Source organism: Lontra canadensis, unplaced genomic scaffold (assembly GCF_010015895.1).
Source record: "Lontra canadensis isolate GAN:19392208 unplaced genomic scaffold, GSC_riverotter_1.0 scaffold3, whole genome shotgun sequence".
Lineage (NCBI taxonomy): Eukaryota > Metazoa > Chordata > Mammalia > Carnivora > Mustelidae > Lontra > Lontra canadensis.
Genome location: NW_022630997.1, coordinates 14,621,420 through 14,642,389, shown reverse-complemented (window position 1 = coordinate 14,642,389; position 20,970 = coordinate 14,621,420). Strand labels below are relative to the sequence as shown.

The 20,970-nt window shown below is 48.5% G+C and overlaps 1 protein-coding gene across 1 annotated transcript in view; it reads right to left on the bottom strand.

Annotated features, from left to right (window-relative positions):
- The window catches only part of COL17A1 (collagen type XVII alpha 1 chain), a 51,322-nt gene extending 31,208 nt beyond the window's left edge, over nucleotides 1-20,114 (bottom strand). Inside the window, 10 exon segments of the mRNA XM_032880744.1 lie at nucleotides 586-744; nucleotides 2,009-2,152; nucleotides 3,520-3,567; nucleotides 3,921-3,956; nucleotides 5,148-5,195; nucleotides 9,155-9,286; nucleotides 10,260-10,364; nucleotides 11,793-11,837; nucleotides 13,771-13,833; nucleotides 19,866-20,114. Coding sequence (XP_032736635.1) covers nucleotides 586-744; nucleotides 2,009-2,152; nucleotides 3,520-3,567; nucleotides 3,921-3,956; nucleotides 5,148-5,195; nucleotides 9,155-9,286; nucleotides 10,260-10,364; nucleotides 11,793-11,837; nucleotides 13,771-13,822 — 769 coding nt within the window. The 5' untranslated portion in view covers nucleotides 13,823-13,833; nucleotides 19,866-20,114.
- Between the last annotated feature and the right edge of the window lie 856 nt (nucleotides 20,115-20,970).

The following is a 20,970-nucleotide window of genomic DNA, read 5'->3' as shown; positions in this document are numbered from 1 at the left end:
GAAGGGTGGCGGGCCCAGAACGGGTGTGTGTGGGGGGTGGGGGGTGGACATAGAAGCCGGGGAAGGAAGGGCAGGGCTGCATTTTGAGCTTTTGTTACATTTCTGGTTTTAGGAAATCGTGGGCTCTTGCCTCGCAGCAGAGAACCGATCTGTCTGTGGTGTGCCTGGGTCCTAGCCAAGGGATGGTCCTCAGATGGTCAGGCCTCGAGTGGACATGGGGTCCAGCCAGAGCCCCTCTTGTTAGTCGTCACTTTGCAGAAAAGGCATCTGAAGCCCAGAGAAGTTAACTGACGTACTCAAGGTCACAGTTTATCTACGCAGAGGGCAACGAGGCTCCTCAGATCTGTTTTCATGTTCTTTCTCATGACACTTTTCTGATACACTGTGCTAGACAGTCTTTCTCATATGGAACCCATCAAAAGAAACACCTGGAGACTGAACTAAGCTGGGAAGATCATGGGACGCCGGGCCACAGAAAGCCCCTCAGGGAAGCTGCAGGGAGGGCCAATACCAGAGGGGTCCCTCAGCTCCAGTAAAGGTGCAAGGGGCCCAGCAGTGGGAGGGGAAGTGCCCTGTACCACATACCCGATCCCGCAGAATAGGCATTGGTGTTGAGGAGGGACGAGCTCTGGGTTGTCACGTTGTTGTGGTAGGTCCCCATGGAGGAACCCGCCGGCAAGGTGGAAGACCACACGTGGGAGGGAAGGTTGGCGTCCAAGATGGTGGCATCATAGGTGCCGGACACTGCAATCACACAGGCATGCCCCCACCCCCGTGAGAGACCAGTTCGGCGCTCCATGCTGGGATAACCCAGGCAGGCCGGTGTAGCCCAGCTGGGTTTAGCCCCGAAGGTCCCATGTCCGGGAGCTCCCTCAGTCCAGGGAAGCTGGCCAGCCCACTTCCATCTGAAACCCTGGAGCTGGTGAAAACGTGCTCTCTCATGTTAGAAATTCTTGTTGGCTCTTGGCGAAATTTGAAGTAGGTCAATTTTGCTCTGGGGTCTGCCCATTTTTCCAAGAGGCCCTCCCCACCTCCTGGTGTGCTGGTGACCAGTGGTCTCTCCCGTCTGTTGCTGATCCCACCTTCACAGATGCCTGCGAACAGCAAATCCCACACCGACCTCCAGGCAGAGGGCAGGCACAGACAGCAAAGGCCGGGTCTGTGGCTATATGTGCTCAGGGCAGTCTTCCCTGGTAAGACCCTGTCAACATTCCTACACGCGCACCAGACCCAGGGGCCACTCTGCCCCCGGGAGGGGGGTTCGGTGCTCCTGCAGATCTGAAGCAGTTCTGCTCCTCACTATACTGGGGGAGCCGGCCAGGCAGCCATGCACGCTGGCCGGAGGTTTGTCTTATATTTACATAAGAGATGGTCACAATCTCAAGGGTTTTTTCTTCTTTCCAGGAGTCAAAGACAGAAAGCTCTACATCACAGCATACCTGGCTCCGTCCCTCCCCTCGCTCTAAGGATCTGCTTATTCATCTCTCTACCCCCCACAGAACCCGCCTGGCACTCGGTAGGCATGTGAACTCGGAGGGTTCCGCAACACTCCTCCTACCTGACTACCATCTCCGGTTATCGGTCTGACTTCCCCCAGAGGGCCCCCCCTCCACGAGGGGTGGTATCTCCTCTCTCTGCTGCTTCTCCTCAGTGCCTGGTACTTGGCATAGAGGCGGCACAGAAAAGTCACTGAATAAACGAAGGGAAACACTACAAGTGTCCCCAGGAGTCTTCACTTGGGGAACGTGGCCAACACATTCCCAAGGGAGTTCAAGAATGCCCTGGGAGAGACTCTCTAGGATGTAGGGCCCAGCCCCATGCTCACGGGATGGTGGGGCAGACAGCGTGCAGCCCACATGGTCACGCAGCACAAAGCACGGAGGCGCAGTACCTTGTGAGGCCTCTGCCACCCCCCAGAAGGCCTGCTGGGGTGGCTGAGCTCCTGGGCCGGGCCAACTCTGCCACCTGGCTCCCTTCCCTCCATGGCAGCCGGAGCCACGGGACTTACCCGACTGGGAGCTCGCTGTCACCGTTTTGGTCTCCACTGTGCCTTTCTTGGGGATCGGGAGGGTGTTGGAGGAGTTCCGGGTGGGGCTCACGCTTGCTGATCGGCTCCCCTTGAGCAAACGCTTAACATCATCCAATTCTGTCCCTGTAAGGTGATGCCCACATTTTCCATTAAGCCCAGGGTTCTTTCCCCAGCCCAGCTGCAGCGGGAAGGACATTAACGGTATCTGGAATATGAGAGGGGATGGCATCTGCTTCACACGCTGGGATATTTTTGGTCAGCACTGTAAGTTTTGCATTTTGTCGATTTATAGCACATATTAAGCTGGTACTTTGTAATATTAATGCCTCATAAATACAGCGCCTCCACGGGGAGGTGCTCAGTATACATTTCCTAATTAGACCTCATCAGGCACCATGGGGAGAATTCTGTGGCTGGAAGACTGTCCTCCTAGACTGCCAGACTTGGGGATTTATGCCGAGGCCAGTGAGAGAACCGGATCCCTGGAAACAAACTGTTCAACAGTGAGCTCAACCCCTGCCAGGACACCCCACATGTTGGGTCGCTGGCCTTGTATGCTCTGGGGGGCCACCAGGAACCCGTGGCCCCTAACTCCTTGGCAGTATGCTGCTTTTGTGGGAGTTCCAGTCCATGTGGCCACTGTGACCTGTAGCTAGCTCAGTGAGGGATGCAAGCCCCCTGTGCCTCCCAACAGGGCAAGTTAAGAGAGAAGGGAGGCACTACGCGAGGGCAGCGTGTAAGAGACAGGTTTGCACACAACGTGTGTTGGAGGACTGCCCAGGCACCCCCTTCCCTGAAAGCTCCAACCTTGGCTCAGCTCCGCCCAGCCTGGAAGGATGCTAGGGGTACAGCATAGGACCCCTTGGCCCAGGGGTCTCTGGGGCAGCCCCTGTCTAATTCCTGGGCCAACCAACCTGGCTCTTTCTCCTCCTACTCTTTGTACTTGGCTCCCATCCTACCAATTGGGTTCATTTCAAGATGTCAAATCGCCTATCACAAGAACAGGAGTCTAACAGAGTCGATGGACAGGGGCTGGGGAATCCCAGACATGCAAAATAAAGTTCAAACTCTCCCACTCCACTTACTTCTTCTCCCACCTTAAGTACTCTATCAGGTCCCCTCCTATTCCTTTTCCTTGGGTCACATGGAACATTCCTCCACTGTCTGAACCTATGTTCCCCAAATGTCTGATGCCAGCTCATCCCATGGAGCCCTCAGTCTCCTTTCAAGTGACCCTGACCCTGGAGGTTTCTTTGGCTGCCTGCTCCTTCAGCTCCCGGAGAGGCCATGGTGGGTTGGTTTTCTATCTCCCCTTCAGCAGCAGGGAACAGAAGTTATTCAGCTCCTGACCCGACACCTAGCCTAAGGTCCCTCTCACAGAAGGACCTTCAACACGTTTTATGATCAAGTGACCACACACACACGCACGCACACCGTGACGACCCTGGAATCCTGGATCCTTTGTTTGCAGACAGATTGTGAACACTTACATCGGGTAGATGGGGACGCGCTCTGCAGTCGAACTCGGATTTCGCTCTCTACAGGGGAGGAGATGGAGAAGGTGTAAATGAAGGAGCTTGGATCACAGAGCCTGACCTTGAGCTCTGAGCAGCAGAAAGAAACGTGGGCTGTTCGGAGATCTGTCCTGGGAACAGGAAACCTAAGAGTGCCCAGCACGAGTGCTGCTTAAAAGGAGGGGTCCTCTCCCCACACCCCAACCTGCCCACTGAGGAAGAGTACCAGGATGCAGTAGGCTCCCTGAAAGCAGGAACCATGCCTTATTGATGTTGCTCTACTCCTCCCATTTTCTGGCTCAGGTCTGGACACACATGTTAGATGCTCAGCAAAAAGTTGTTGAATGAACTGAAATGACCCCAGCCACAGAGCTCACCTCGTGTCTGGCTCCTTCCTCTGGTTGAAGAAGATGCTGAGGAACAAAGAAAAGTAATCTTACACATAGAAGAGGTGGCACACTAGATATTTTTGACCTCGAAGGAGATCTATTTGAGCGGGGGAAGAGACTTGTTTTCCTTGTGCCTTTACATCCAGATGGGAGATGGAAGTCTTCCTCTAGGTCTCTACTAACACTGTGTAAAGTCTTCGTAAAGGACTCCAAACGGACTGTCTTGCCCTGCCTTCTTCCTGGAGCTCAAGCCCTGGGCACCCCACTTCCTCTTTGGGTTCCCCTCTCTGGGACCCGCCGGGCCCCTTTGTGCGGCCAGCTAGGCTTCAGGACGAGATGATGGAACTTATCCACATGGAGGCCACCACCTGGCTTCTCTAGTTCAATCACAGGCCCCATAGTGAACCCGAACCACCTGCGTTCGATGGTGGATGCTTAGTAAGGATGAGCCCGCAGCCACAGGGCAGAGCGAGTTGTGCCAGGCTCCACGCATTCAGGGCGTCAGCTAAATCAATGTTAAGTTAGCTCACACTTAAGTGTTAACTAAAGTAATCATTTGGAAGCCTAGGCATTGGGGCTGGCGGTCTACACTGACCAAATATATTTTAAAAAACCAGCCAGATCTTCCCTTCAGCTTTTTGTTAGACTGCCTTGGTCTTCCTGGTATGAGCAGATAGGTGAAATTACAATCGCTGTACAATGACCGTATCAGCTCATACGCACAGTGAGAATCCAAGGCCATGGGCCACAAACTGGAGGCCAAGTGAAGACAGCCTAGGGTTTCGCTTGGCATAAAATGTGTCCCTTTGCAGTCCACTGTGGCGGACATGCTGGGATGTTTGGCGTGTGTGCGTTCGAACCCCTGCTGCTCTTGGCTGGGAGGTCTCTGTGCATCCTGGGAAAGGATAAACCCTACAGCTGCTGCCTGGCCTTGGGGCTGCTCTGTCCAAGTCTGAGCCTTGCATGACTAACTAGCCGTTTCACCAGGGTCAGGAGCAACGGCTAAGGGCAGCAAGTGAACCCCAAGTGAACCCGGCTGACTGTGGCCTGAAGATGCTTCAGGATAAAGAGCAAAGGAGAAAAACTGCTCAGCATGGGTCAAAGTTTTAGAAGAATCCACTGAGCTCAGAGTGTCTCCCCCACCCTCCACCCTTGACCCCAGGCATCTCCCCAGCGCCTTTGCCCATCCCTTCAGACAATACGGAAAGGACCTACCAAGTTCCTTCCGAGGGTACTCTGGGGAGGAGTTGCCACTGGAGCTCCCTGCAGGGCGAGAAAACGCTGAGCACCCACGGCCACGCAAGCCCGTGGCTTCCCGGTGGTGGGGGCACGGTGTGCGGGACGCCCGCAGCCCGCCGTGGGGAGGGCGGTGGGGGCTCGGCAGGGGCTCGATCTTAAATAGGACACGCCTGCGGGCCGCAGTTCCCGTGGTTCATCCTGATCACTGATCTGCTTCAGATGGCGAACGGTTGGACACAGGAAAGCAGGAGGGTTGCTTCGCTTTGTTTTTAAGCCCTCCACTGAGTTTTCCCTGTACCAGTGTCGTTCAAATACATGTGCGGTCAGCATGGGAGCATCACTGCCCTTGTGAAGTTCGTCTTGAACGTGGACCCTGTTACAGTGAAGGCACCGGCCCCCAGGAAGGCCTCACATCACACAGCACTGTGGTGACACAACCCATCTCCCCTGGATTTTGTTCCCTGCCCTCCCAGACCCCTTGGCCGCTCTGGGTCTGAAATCACATACTGGGGAGCACAGCCCTCAGTCCTCTGCTGCTCCACCACCATGACCCATCTCCAGTCAAGGTCAGACCCATTGCTGCCTGGCTCGTCTGTTTACCACCAAACTGGCTTCTGCAGTCGCCGGCACTGTGGGGACTTCAGGAGCCAAATCCAAATGTCCTCCTGCCTCCTGCTTCTTGACCCGGGAGCGTGTTCCTGCACTACTTCCACGCCCCTGCCTGGGTCCTGCTCTCTCCGCCCCCTCAGCCTCTTCTTCCTCCTGTGCCCTCTGGCTCTTCCTTCTGATGTGGGAACAGAAGGCTAGCTGAGGACAAAGCAGAAGCTGAGACCCCACAATACCCCTGCCCATGGGATAAATGTGACATTCCTCCTGCACTCCAGGCTGCCCTAAAGGAAAAAACAATTAGTTAACTTCTAGAGATCACAATCCTGCAAGACGTGAGTCTCCCTCAGTTTACAAATGTCTTAGCAATTTACAAGAACAAAGCATTTCTATCAATGGCCCAGCTTCCAGAAAGGAATGCAAATGCAGTTAAATGTCCTTATACCGAGCAGCCCATTGACAGATACTTGAAGCCCCGCAGACTGTAATGTTCCTCCAGGATGCTCCCAACTATCCTATTGTTAATGCTTAACTACAAGGAAAACCGCCTTCACTTGACAATAGCAAAGCCTCCGCTGGTATCCTGTGTGTCTTCTTTAATACAGGAAAATACTTTCTCCCTTTTTCCTTAGCTCCCCGAACCCCATAGTATATAATCAGGCGCCCCTCACAACCCCGGGGCAGCAGCGCTTTCTGCCCACAGGTCCTGTTCCCGCGCTTTCGTAAACCACTGTTCTGCACCAAAGACCTCTCAAGAATTCTTGGCTGTTGGCTCCGGACTTCACCCCATGGAACCTCACCTATATTCCAAAACCACATCACTTCTGCTTCACTCCCAGCTTTTTCTTTGCTCCCTTCTGCTTTCAGGCTCCCTTCTTTGGCTGATTCCTTAGTTTTCCATCTTCTACTAACCTTTTTGTAAATGGCTCCAAACTGGGTATCCTGCCTGACTTCTTTCCTGGGCTCACGCGTCCCGCTCCCTGCCTGGGAGCATTACTGAGCTCCTGATCCTGCTCCTGAGGCTGCCTCCGGCGCCCCTTTCTCAATCGTTGGCACCGCCATGGACCCAGCCACCTGTGCTGGAGTCTCAGTGGCATAGACTCCTTGGCCTCCCTCTCCCCTCATATTTAATCAGTTGTCAACTATCAGTTCCATCTGCTGCTCCTGGTTTCCTCTCCCACTGCCACCGCCCTAGTCCCAGCCAAGTATGCCCTTGACTATAAGCATCTTCTAACTTGTCACCTCGTCCCTGCTCTTCCTGCGCGTGCCTTCCGGAGTTTTAGGAAGGATCAACTCTCTACTCAAAAATCCCAGTGGCTTCTCACTGTTGCAGAAAAGAGCACAGACATCACAGGCCAGCCCTGAATCGGAGTCCCTCCAGCTGCCTGCTGCCTGTCTGTGCTGAGTGCGCCCCCTGCAGGCTGGAGCGCCCCACCTCTCCACGGGCCTCCAGCGTCACACACCCGAAGGCCCAGCCTCAGGCCCCATACAGTCTTCTCTGAAGGCTCAGCTGGAAATGCTCATCCCCTTCAACTTTACATCACAGTTTTTATCCATCAGCTTAGCTTATCTATCAGACCACAGGCAACTTGAAGACAAGATCCACATCTAGTTCATTACTTCTTTTTAAAAAAGATTTACTTATTTTATAGAGAAAGCAGAGAGGGCAGAGGGAGAGAGGAACATTAGCAGACTCTACAGTGAGCGTTGAGCCGAACACAGGGCTCAATCTCACGACTCGGAGATCATGACCTGAGCCTAAACCAAGAGATGGACACTTAACTGACTGCCACCCAGGTGCCCCTCACGTGTAACTCATTTAAGTGTTGTTGGGGAGGAAGAATTTCCTCTACCTCTCAAGATCTTTCTAGCAGGACTAGGAATCAGATTGACATAAGACAGATTAACAGGAGAAAAGAGAAAATCAAATGTAGCTTTGTACATATAGTGAATGCACACAGACATGGAAATTCCAGAAACAGGCAACGTGATGCTTGTGCGAGTTAAGGAGAGGGGTAGGGGCCTGAGGATACAAAGGGCAGAAAGACCATTTGCAGGAAGGTAGAGGAGATGGTTGGAAAAAAAGATTGCCTTATGGAGATAAGTATCTTAGGATGAAAGGTCCCCCAATAATGGGTCCGTGATTAAAGGAACGAGACTGATACAAAGCGAAGGTCAAGCAAAGCTTTATTTCGTGCTAAGCATCGAGAATCAAACTGACCAGTCAGGGCTGTCTCTTACAAAGAGGCGACCTCTCCCTGCCTTACCGGCGAAATTTTAAAGGGCAAGGGCCATGTGGTTGGGCCTGGCCACACACAGGTGGCCAATGAGATTGTAGCACACAGAGAAAGCTGCACAGTCATGCTAGGTCCCACACGGGTGGCCAATTGAATTACAATTCAACCCATAGTAGCTATTTGAACTAGCCTATCACCTTGGTCAGAATTGGCGCCCAAAAGGTGGGGCCCACACTCCTTGGTAGCTAGGGAGACAGTATACCCGTTCTACTGATTGGATGTCTCCACCTGACCCCACCCGCCCTTGTATTTGGGCTTTGTTACCTGGGACTGGTTTCCCGACTTGCTTTCAAGTAAGTTCCCCTGGGGTGGGGGGGCGGGCAGGCTCAATTTAAGTTTTACTGCATAAACAACAAAATGGTTGTTTAACTGAGGTGGGGCCGCTCTGGCTACATAGGCCCTTACAAGACGAATCTCTGTTAACCACTCCCTTCTTGGTACAAGCAGGCAGCTGAGGGGGAGGTAAAGAGCTTTTCCTGAATCTGCTGGATTTGGACTGCTTTTAACTCAAAATAATGTTCAAGCCACAGTGGCCTGTTTTGAGGCAACCAGCCCTTGGCCTGACGGTGTCCACTAAGGCATTCCACATGGTGTTAAACACACAGTAGATATGAGATAAAACTGAATGCATGAATGAATAAGGGAGCAGGTCAGTCAATGAAATCTCCAAGTAACATAAGCCCATAAAAGAAATGAAACTGATGTGGGAAGCAAAGGCAGAAAGATATGGAGGTTAAATTAAAGGTCCTTAAAAGTCCACTGACAAATAGGCAGGCAGAGTAGGAGACAAGAAAGCCCCCACCAGCGCTACTATCTGCCTTGCTGGAGGGAAAACCCCCCTTAGCTTGGCAATAGGCAGGCCTCCATTATCCAGGGAGTCTCCTTTAGCATATGAAAGTCCTTTTGGAACGTCCCTTTGTCTTTATGTCCCCCAACCCCACAGTCTATAATCAGTTGCTCCTCACAATCCCAGGGCAGGAGCTCTTTCCGGCCCTGGGTCCCATCCCCAGGCGATCATAAATCCACCTTACTGCACTAATGACATCTACAATGAAATGAAATGAAATGCAATATAAAGACCTTCGTATGTTCCATGCCGAGTGATGTGCGTTTTCCTTTCGAAGGTGGAGCCAGGTGAGTTGGGCAGAGTGGAGGCGGGGGAGTGAGCCCTCCTGTAACTGGACGTGGAGGCATTGCCTCGCGTGCTCCCACCTGCAGAGGGGACAAGCATCAACTCTCACAGCACCTCCGACTGGCTTTGCAGTTATACTGACTGCGCTCAGGCTGCTCAAGGTTAAAGAGGGTCCTACGGGGGTGCCCAGAGGGCCTTCTGAGAACACCGCTCAGAAATGGGAGGTGAGATCATCGCCGTCATTGCCGCCGTCCCTCCCCAGCCGACCACAGAAGGCAGGCAGGGGGGCCCTTTGTGGACGTGGCTGCACATGGCAAGGAGGAGGCTTTGGCAGGATTTTTCTTGAGGACCTGGCATTTAATTGTAGCTCACTGCTCGATGGACTAGGATACAATCCCTCGACGTGTCCCTTGACTTTGACAGCTAGCGGCAACCATGCCTCTTGGTCAACCTGGCTATTTGCGTCTTGGGTCTTCTTTTTCAGTGTCAATTGAAGATGGTTTAAATGGCCTCAGGGGTTATACGTGTGCTTGTCTTTCGTTTGTTTTGCCTCACTCTGTCTCGTTTTGGTTTGGAAGCTACCGTGAAAGAGTGCTTCACTGGGAACAATGGGTCTGTGTTGGACGCTTGCCCAGTGGAAACTCAGTGTGGGATTGTGTGTCACTAGACTCCCTGAGCGGAGTAACCCAGTGGTTAAGTTTCTTTTGTTGTTGTTGTTGTTAATTCAAATTGTAAACCCTCTTGTGTGCACACCCTTCCCTAAAAGAAAGGGCTTCTAGAGAGTGACTCAGTGGGAAAAGAGCACCTCCCCACAAAGCATTCTTGAGCATTTTTATTTATATTAGGGACTAAATGAAAACTGATCCCATTGTAATGAGGCTTCTAGTGCGTCTTATTTGAAAGTATCCCCTTGGCTGGTTTCTGTGTCAGTTACACAACAACTGGGAGCACTTGGAATGGATGACAAGCAGTTGTGACCATTCCTCTCTTCGTAGGATCCCTCTGCCCCTGTCCACCGGTTCTCCCCCAGTCCCTCCACCAGCAGGCACTTACTTGAGTTTATGTAGCCACTGCTGCCATGGGTCAGGCTGTGTTTCTCCAGCCGGCTCCCTCCACCCAGAGAGCCCGTTTTAGCATAGCCGTTGCTGGTTCCCCCTTCTGCACAAACAAGAAGCGGGTGACCGTTTATGGGTGGAATCAGGCCAGGAGGGGTCCTCTCCTGCTCCACTGTGGAGACCACCCCTGGCTTATCACGCACGACCCTGCTGGTTTGGTGTCCCTTTGCAGGTGCAAGCTGCCATATTTACCCTGTGTTTGTTTGCGATAGAAATGTCAAGAGCAAATATTCCACCTGATTTAAAAGGAAAGTCTTCTGGGCAGAGCATAGCAAGTTGCTCATTAGGAAAGCTGAAGCATTAGAAGAGGTAGCTGAGTGATGAAAGGCTCTGTGAGGCCAGGACGTGGGTTGGGCTTGCTTTTTGGAGATTGCCTGGTCAGTGCCATAGACATGGCATCCACTAGAGTTGTTGAAGGGGTGAGTGACAGCTCTGTGTCACTGGTGTTCCCCATGGCGGCTGTCATGCTCTGACCTCTCGTCCCTATCCTCTGTAAGCCAGGCTGCCTGGCAGGTGCAGGGGTAGCTTTAGGGATCAGTTCTCCATACAGAAGCCACTCAGCCTAAGGACTGCCCCAGAAAACTAGTGGACCCAGACAGAAGCCTGACTGCTGGTTCCCTTCTCCCGTCCTCTGCTCAGGCTGGATAAAGTTTCTGATATGAGTGTGTGATCAGGTAAATCTATAGAGACAGAGAATAGATTCACAGTTCTCGGGGGCTGGGGAGAGAGGAGGTAATGGTGAATGACTGCTAATGGTCATGAAGTTTCCTTTGGGGGTGATGCAATGTTCTAAAATTAGATTGTTGCATTGGCCGCACAACTCTATAAAGATACTATGAAAATTTATAAAAGGAAACCTCGCTCAAGTGAATTGATGCTGGAAGGGGGAGGTTGGAAGGGGAGCCATGCCACTTAATCTCTATTACAGGCATAACAGAAGAATCCTCACCAGAAAAGAGTCATCAATTACAGGCCTCAACAGGGAAAGATGTACATTGCATTTCCTCCAGGAAATCTACTACACCTGCAACTTGGCCAATGAGAAACCATCCATCTTCCTGAACTACTCTTCTCCAATGGTCTTTCATTTAAACACCACCCCTTAGTGTCCTCTTTATTCTCCATAAAATAATGTTTCTCTCCTGTGTTTGTTGGACTTGCCTATGGTCAGTCTTAACTTGCTTGTTCCAGGTTGTGATTCTTTGCTATTCCCGAATAAACCCATATTTTGCTGGTGGAATAACTGGCCAGTTTATTTTTAAGGTTAACAATACCAACAACCATTGAATTATATATACTTCAAACTGGTGGATTTTGTGGTTGTATAAGTTAATGTCTATATAGCTGTTAAAAAAGAGATTTCAGATATTTTGGTTTTGCTCAACTGAAGAGTAAGTGCCCATGGGAAATGTTGCATGTGGGGTCCTTCACACATGCCTTACTGAGAAGAAAGCTCTTGACAGTCACTTACTTGGAGGTAAGGATGTAAGTCTTGTAGTTACTGTTTCCGTGATAACTAGAAAAAGAAAATAAAAAGATCAGATATACTACACTGAATTCCCTATATCTTGGCAAGGTCTAACATCTGTCATAGGCTCAGCATCTTAAATTAGGTTTATCATAGATTTTTGTATGCTCATGCTTTAAGGTATGTGCTCTGACTCTCTGCACATGAACATATGTGCAATAACGATGGGATTTAATGGACCTGGAAAATACATTTATATCCTTTTGGAACCAAAAGTAGTTACCCACTGGTTAGAAGGATGACTTACCTTGGCATTCAGGTCTCTCATTTAACAATTAGATCCAGTCCAGGCCTGGATTCACCTCTGAAGGAGGACCAGGGCCTCAAGTCACCTCAAATGTGTCGAGCCACACTCTGTCTGAACTGCCCCTTCCAAAGGTCACCCAGTCCGGCTGGGGTCCTGGCATTATCCTGGCTGATCTCACTGTGAAGTGGATAATCACTTTGTTCTTTTTTAGCTGGAGGTGTCTGAAGGACATAATTCATGCTAAAATCTGCAGGGCCATCCCTGAATGTGGGGTTGTGTAGGAAGGCCGGGGGTTATTAGTAAGTCACATTTGGGGCTTGGTGAAATTAGGGACAGATGCATCAAAGACAGACTACAAGAACCAGTGCCTTTGCCTCCCCAGGCTGTTTCTCTAGACTCCCAAGTGAAGATGAGTCTATAGAGGTAATTAAAAGCTTCCAGAATGTTTTAAACACCAGCTAGAAGAAAAACCTATTGCCTTCCTGAACCGCTCTCTCTCCTGCAGCAACATGGGGAGGTGGGCAGATTCCTACAACCAGAGCGGGGCCAACGCTGTTCTCTCAGGGTGACCGTCATTACCACCTCCCTCTGTGCCGGACATAAAGGAGCAGCAGTCTACTGACGTCACACGCTTGTGCGGTGTGTGCATGTGTGCGCATGCCCAGGTATACGTGCATGCGTGATGTACATGTGCGCATGCCCAGGTATATGTGCATGTGTGCTGTGTCTGTGCGCACATGCATCGGTACGGGAGGCTAAAGGGGAAAAGGTGCAGGATCCTTTGCACCAGTTTAAGCCGTCGGGCACGACACTGCTCTGTCCTGCACCAGTCTTGCTGCCTCCACTCCTTTCCTTCTTCACACGTTACTTTTCTAATTGATTTTCTTGCCTTGGCAGGAATCTGGGGTGACGACTGTGGCAGAAACTGCATTCCATGCATAACAGGAAGCGGTTTTTCAGACTAAAATGGCAATTTGATTTGAATAACAGTCTTTGAGCTTTCACTAAACCTTTCATTGTGTGGACCTTTGGGATTCTTGGACACATAAAAATAAATGATTTCTTAACCTAACGTTCCAAGTCTAGGAAGCCAGAATTTTTTTTATTAGAGATCTATGAAAGTCACAGGACAAATGAAAGAGTCGGAACCGTTTCGGGGACAATTTAAATGTCTTTGAATTTATGATTTGGGCAGTTTCACAAAAGAAATGTGTCTGTTTTCTGTTTCAGTGTAGATTGTGACTGAGACACCAGTGTTATTCTAACTTTGTCCCTGCAGTAAGCAGGATATTATTCTTTTGGATTTCTGTTGCCCTGTCTTTTAAATAAAGAAATGGTGAAATGCCTTTGGCAGATTCATTTCACAGAATATTATGCAGCTATTAAAAGTACTAATTATGAGAACTATATGTCGAAATGGTAGTTTTCATTTTCAAAGAAAAAGCAGAACACATTTTGATTACAAGTATGTTAAAATAAAAATCAATAAAATCCATCATATGGAAAGGAATAAAGTCTACTTAGGAAAACATTTTAAATGATACAGTGAAACAAAAGAAAAAAAAAGAAAGACTATAAATAATTTAGAAATTAGACAGTAGTTGTGATGGAATCAGGCATGAACTCTTTCCAAATTTTTTATTACTTTTATAATGCTATGTCTCATGCTCTTACTTCTTTCAGTGACTTCGGTGCCATCTCGCTTGTTTTTCTTGATTACATCCATACCATAGCCACCTGCAGAAAAGCCAAAAACCATGATCAGCCATGACACTTACCATCACTTTTAGGAAGTATGGGTCCCTAATAAGCAAGCTGAGAAACAAAAACACTTGACTCCCAGAATTCAAGGCATAATTCTTTCTTGTGCATATTTTTTTACAGAGTCCCTCCCACTCCTTGTTTCAGTTATAAGAGGGAGTCCACTTCGGACTGCACAAAGTGGATAGTTCCACTTTGGAGTCTGTCCTGTATGGGGAGCTCTTTTTTTAGGATCTCATCGACCAGACTGCCCCTTGCTGAGTAGTAGTGGAATTACATGGAAGATATGGCACCCTGACCTTTGACTATAAAACCTCCATTCTTTGCTAAAGTAACAGACAGGGGTGCCTGGGTCGCTCAGTGGATTAAAGACTCTGCCTTTGGCTCAGGTCATTGAGCCCCGCCTCGGCTCTGCTCAGCAGGGAGCCTGCTTCCCTCTCTCTGTTTGCCTCTCTGCCTACTTGTGCTGTCTGTCAAATAAATAAACAAAATCTTAAAAAAAAAAAGTAACAGACAGCTGAAGGATATCTGTCTTGCATATCTGCAAGACAAATGCACTTGCTGCTTTTAACGAACTCATTTTGTTGTATCCCATAATGTTTAGTGTTCTACAGGGAACTCGATGAATAGAATACTTCATTATTTAGAGTTTAGATAGGAGAATGATGTTTGATCGATTTTTTTTTTTTTTTAGATTTTATTAATTTGTCAGAGAGCGAGCGAGTGTGCACAACAGGCAGAGGGAGAAACAGGCTCCCTGCTGAGCAAGGAGTCCGATATGGAACTTGATCCCAGTACCCTGGCATCATGACCTGAGTAGAAGGCAGACACTTAACCAACTGAGCCACCCAGGCATCCCGACATTTGATGGATTTAAATCAGGAAAAAAAAATTACTGTATTGCTGGTACTTATATGGCACTTAACACTTCTTACAATACGGAACTTTCCCTTTGTAATAAGCTAGCCCCGCTATGCTTATTTGCAGGCACAAGTAGGAAAAGTATATGAAGAAGATGTGTAAAATCTACAGAAATATGTAGGAAAGGCATATTTTAATGTTATCTATGTTCCCCCTCACTTACTGCTTCCAGAAGGGAAAACCACTGAGACCTTGTCCACTGTGTCCTGAAGTGTAGATGAACTAAAGCCATCTGACAGCAAGAGGCTGGGGTGGGGGCTGAGGGTTAAACACACAGGGGAGCACAACAGGGAGCCTCTTCCCAACTGGGTTCTTTATGTGGCTTCCAGTCCCATGTCTGGGAAGACTTGAAATCTGGCTTTTCCTGTGTTTTCCCTCCTCCCCCCTAACCTTCCCTTTCTCTTTTGGATGCAGTTCAAATTGGATTCTGGAATTCAGGGAAAGCCACTTCTGCCCAGGATGTGCCTTGCTTAAGATTTCTCCTTTCAGATTTTTTTACCTGCCTTGGTGACTTCAGGGTCACTTATCCGTTAGGCACACAAGGCACACTACCTAATCCTATCACACTTTTAGGGGCCCATGAAGGTGTTTTAATTTCTTTTTACAGTCAGAAGAAGAGGGGCACCTGGGTAGCTCAGTTGGTTAAGCATCTGCCTTTGGCTCAGGTCATGATCTCTGGGTGTGGGGATGGAGCATTGGGCTCTAGGCTGAGTGGGAAGTCTGCTTCTCTGCCCTCTACCCTTCCTTCCTGCTCATACTCTCTCTCTCACTCAAATATATATTTTTTTAAATTTAAAATCAGGAGAAATGGGGTGCTTGGGGTGGCTTAATCAGTTGAGTGACCGACTCTTGACCTTTGGCTCAAGTCATGATCTCCGGGTCCTGGGATCTAGCTCTGAGTTGGGTTCTGTGCTGAGTGGGGGGTCTGCTTGAGGACTTGAAGATTCTCTCTCTCCTGCTCTCTCTGCCCCACTCCCCTGCTCATTCACGTGTGCGCGCGCTCTCTCTCTCTCAAATAAATCTTAAAAATTTTGAGTATCTTTAAAATCAGAAGGAGAAATGAATACAATCCAACCTGGTTTATATTCTTTCAATGCAGGTATAAAATATAATTTTTTAAGTTTTTTGTTTTGTTTTGTTTTGTTTTTGAATAGACGAAGGGGTCCACAAAATCAAATACACCCAGGGCCCACGAAAGTCATAATGCGGCCCCAGGTGACTTCCCCACTGAAAACAAAGATCACAGGAGACCGGCTGCTCCTCAGCCTGGTGGAATGAACCAAGATGGGCACAGTTAGCTTCAGGGCCTGGTTGAATGTGCCAATTTCTTGCTCACTGGAGTTTCTTAAGTGCAGCTCTAGGCAAGGAATGAGGCGCCATGGAAAAACTCCTGACTGGATCTGAAAAGCCACCGAAGGTGGCGTTGACTCTGGTATGTTTCCCAGAACCAAAGAGGAGGGGCTCCATAGACAATTTCACAACAGAGTCCAGCCTCTTGAGAAGCCCCAACCTGGCCTGTGTCTATGTCTGCATTCCGGCTAGAACATGTTTGACTACTGTCATACAAACCTACCTGCCACCAGATACCCTTTTTGAAAGCTTTTAAGCAGTAATTGCCTTTGGGATCTCTGAAGCCCCTCTGCCTTTTTTTTTTTTTTTTTTTTTTTTTTTTTAATTGGTTGTTAGCTGTGGACCAGGAGGCATTTTGGAGATTAAACATTCAAATGCACCTGGCCGCTTGCGGGGAGCCACCTAGGGTGGTACCTGAACTGATAGGAAACACTATCCTGAAAGGTACTGTTTATAACAGGCCCTGGAGGCTTTCACTTCCCGCAAGTTATTGTGTGTTTTGATCCTGTAAAGAAAGTGGCTGTCAGCAGCCATCCATTTTGGGTTTGGCTGGCTTTCTTTTACTTGTCGCCATCAAGGCAGACTGAGGATATCTCCCATTGATGAAGGTCTCAGCGTCCAGGCAGTAAACCTAGTGAGTGTTTCCTTGTTCTTTCTGTACCCAGAAAAATAACCCACTGTCCTAGGCACTCCCAATCTTTTTCTTAAGTGCTAATGATGGAGCTTTGATGTGTACAGCAAAATGCAATGGGTTCCCCAACTTCCAGAGGGCACAAGGAGAGGGACCACCTGCTAAGAAATCAAATACCCGTCTCCAGGACCTGGGGAATCCTTACTAGAAGGTGCTCAGGGAGAGAATGGGCCTGAGCTGGGTGTGGGTGGATGGGCTCTCTTTCAGCCCGAAGCCCCTGAGAAGACGGAGTCCCATGGCTGCTCAGAATGATTTCCTGGGCCTGGAATACTCAGGCCGGAGTTCTGGTGACTTTGTCACCAAAAGTCTGAAGTGGCAGGGTTATGCTGGGAGGCAGATTCCTCTAATTCAAACACAAGATGAAAAATTTTTTAAGTGAGTCATCGAAAGGAAAGTGATGGGTCGAGGCACAAACCTGAACTGGGATCGTCCCATAGGGCCTATCCTATCCCTGCAGGACTTCCTTTTTAAACATTCTCAGTGCGGATAGTTTTAAGAAGTATAACGCTAGGGAAAGGAAAGTTACAAGCCCGGACACATGCCTGAGCCTGTGCCTCCCTGCCCAGCTCACTCTCCTCCCAAAACACTACTTAATGGAAGTACTGTCAGGTAGCATACTTTTTAACTCTTTAATTTTAACTTATTTGATGTTTAGGCCACTGCACTAGAACCAAGGAAGAGCAGGTCTCCAGGTTCTCAATTCCAAAATTATGCTAATTTCACCTGTATTCCTAAGGGGCTGCTCATGGTGATGTCCTAGTTAATGCTCTTTAGAAGATGTAGAAAAATGATCTCATGATATTTTCTTATGCAGAAAGACACAATTAAAAATCATTTTTCTACTCTTTAGAATTTTTTCTTTACACTGCATTTAAATTATGTCACATTCACCTAAAACCATTCCAGTGATGGCACGCCCACGAATCAGGACAAACCACTGTTACGGAGAGTCAGCTCTCACAGTGACCTTATTCTAATGACCCATGAGGGGCACCTGGGTGGCTCAGGTGGTTAAGCATCTGCTTTGACTCAGATCATGATCCCAGGGATCTGAAATCTAACCCTGCTCAGAGGGGAGCTTGCTTTTCCCTCTCCCTCTTGTATGCTCTCTCGCTATGTTTTTTTTTTTTTAAGATTTTATTTATTTATTTGACAGAGAGACAGAGATCACAAGTAGGCAAAGAGGCAGGCAGAGAGAGAGGAAGGGAAGCAGACTCCCCTGCTAAGCAGAGAGCCCGATGCGGGACTCAATCCCAGGACCCTGAGACCATGACCTGAGCAGAAGGCAGAGGCTTTAACCCACTGAGCCACCCAGGCACCCCACTATCTCTGTTTCTATATCTGTCTCTCTCTTTCAAATAAATAAAAATAAAAAACCTTATGAAAAAAATAATGACCCACGAAACACTTAGTCTTCAATAAGGAAGGGAATGGAGAAGCTAAGTATTTTCTAGTTCCTATTTTAAGAATTAATCTCTAGCTTCTGCTATGGAACCACAAGTATGTTTTTTACAGCTTCTATTACTCCCATCTCTGTATGCTTCAAATCTAAAAACAAAACAACAAAATGGTCACAGGGTGAGAAAACCATGCACTACTCTGATCTGTTAGCATGGATGGAGCAAGCAGTTTGATGCCAGGAAAACCAGCGCCCTAGGGTGGATTGTCTCAGAGGCTTTGGTCTCTACAAACCTCAGTGTCAGGTGTGCCCCTGGCTACATCTGACACCCCTGATTTCCAGAATTTGGGGTTGAGGGAGTTTGGGCACCGGGTTTGTGGTGCTGCCTCTTGTTTACAGCTCTTTTTCATGAAGTCCTGCTGCTGTTAATAACAGCAGATGAGCCAAACCGCATAGACCGAGGCTGCTTCTGGTCAGGCGCAATCTGAGAATGAACTTGGTTCTTAGGTGGGATCAATTTCATGAATCTGAGTTTCTATCCAAGCTTGAGGCAAGACTCTGTCACTGTCCCCAGGTCGACTCTGATCAGATTTGTGTGAGTGTTTTGAAGAGGCTCAGAGTAACGCTGGTGCCTCCAATTTTCTGAAGGGCAGCCATCAGAAGCTGACTTAGATCTGTGCCTTCCTTCTAAGATGCAGCAGACAGCGGTGAGGAGAAACAGTTTGGCTTTTCGAATTATCTTTTAAAAAACCTCACTATATTTTATGGACATTAGCAAATCCGACTATTACCTACTGATGAACTGGGACTCACATGAAGCCATGTGCCAGGTGCTCTGTCTACCCTTCAAAAAAAGCAACATGGTCATTTGTCATTGAGCAGTTAAGGCCGTCCAGTGAGATACTGAAGGTGGGAATTCTCACCCCAGAATGATCTGGGGAGAGGGGGCAAATTGGCCAGTAAAGGTGTGTTACACAGACAAGACGTTCCCTTTCTTTTTTTCCTTGTTCTAAATTTGACTCCAGGAAACTCCTGCATTATACCGTTTCAGATATTACACTTTACTTTAGATTCGAGGCGGTATTTTGAGAGCGTGGCAAACAACAACGTCCATCCATCCTCTCGAGTTTAATCAGGACCTGCAGGCGCTGAGCCAGGCGGCATCTCAGCTCTTTGCGTGGCAAGCCCCCACTTACCCTCTCTGTGACTTCGCCTCTGAGCTAGTCTCTGCTTCAAGGGAAGAGAAGGACATGGAGAGGGGCGGAGAGCAAGTGCCACAGACTGAGATCGAAGGAATCATAACTCTATCCTATTCTGAATAAAATAATTTAACATAAGCCATTTTACAATACTGAAAATAATACCAAGAAAGAAAACCCAACTGGCCACGAGAGCCCAGTTTATCTTAACCGGCCTTCTTCTTCTTCCCCCAGAGGAACCTTTCTGACGTTCCTTTAAAAGACCTCCCCCAAGCAGAATGCAGAAAGCAAAGGAACTTTTGGATCACTTAATTGTGTCTGCTGCAATGCTTGAACCCTAACAATTTCATCTTATTTTCTCCAACAAACATGCAAATTCCAAGTAGCAAATGCCAAGTCAAAGTCCCAGAGGAAGGGAGACAAAGGACAAATCCCTCCTGGAACTTACCTTCTTTGAGATTTGGAAGGGACTGGAAACAACTTTGAATAAAACCCCCTCTCTCTCTCTCCTCCTGATGTTTTCTCCGAGACGTTTGCAGACCCCACTTTTTTTATCCGGACCCAGCCCAGGTGTGTTAGAGCTGAGTGATCTTTCAAAAATGTTTACTTCTCTTGCTCTCCCCCTGGTTTCTTTCAGTTCTTCACTCCCTAACAAGTCCTGACAAAGGTGTGTCGGGCTTACAGTTACTCCACCCTTCCAATTATCTGACACTTGTGCATTTAAAAAAGATCTGCCTCCAGGAATCAAACTTTACAGGGGGCAGAACATTTCTCAGACCAGGGAAGTCCCATTAACCATTTTATGGGAAGGTGGGGAGAAAGGAACAAAGGTAAAGGAAATGCCCTTTATTATGTTTCCGTATCTTTCATAACCACAGTTCTGCCACAATGTGGCATTCCCCTTCCTTGTGGCCAGAGAATGGTAAAAATCCTAAGGTGCGTGACTCACGGTGTGGCCAGGCTCGTGGGGGTGCCTGTGGGCAGAATGTCCGATTCCTAGAAGAACTATGAAGTTGGCCGGATTTAAATTCAAGACCTGTTTCTCCTACATCTGCCTTTGCCCTCTTTGCTTCATTCTGACCCAGGCTGGGTCAAGCCCACCTGGAGGAAAGGGGCAAACTCATTTAAACTCAGGTATCAGTGACTGAAAGGTGGGACAATTGATGACATAGGGATTCATTTTTTAAAAGGGCCAGCCAGATATAGTGATGTTTACTCCAAAGAGTGACATGTTAGTGACAAGATTTTAAGCACTTAGCCACCAAATAATGGAGAGATACTGCTGAGGAGGGTTGAGTCTCCATACACCCAAAGACGTGTGTGGACTCCCAGAAACTTTCTAGTTTTGGCTCATTTCCTGGAGCCATTAGACTTCCCTAAAGGGTCAATTTATACCAATCTGCATAATGCTCAAATACTTGCTTAATATCTGGCTTTCCAGGACCCTAACGACTAGCTTGAGACTCATGCTATCACTAATAATGGGGAGTCTGAACCTGGAGCTCACTTAGATGGTATTCCCAATCCTGAGGGGAGCTGCTGGATTCCTGCAG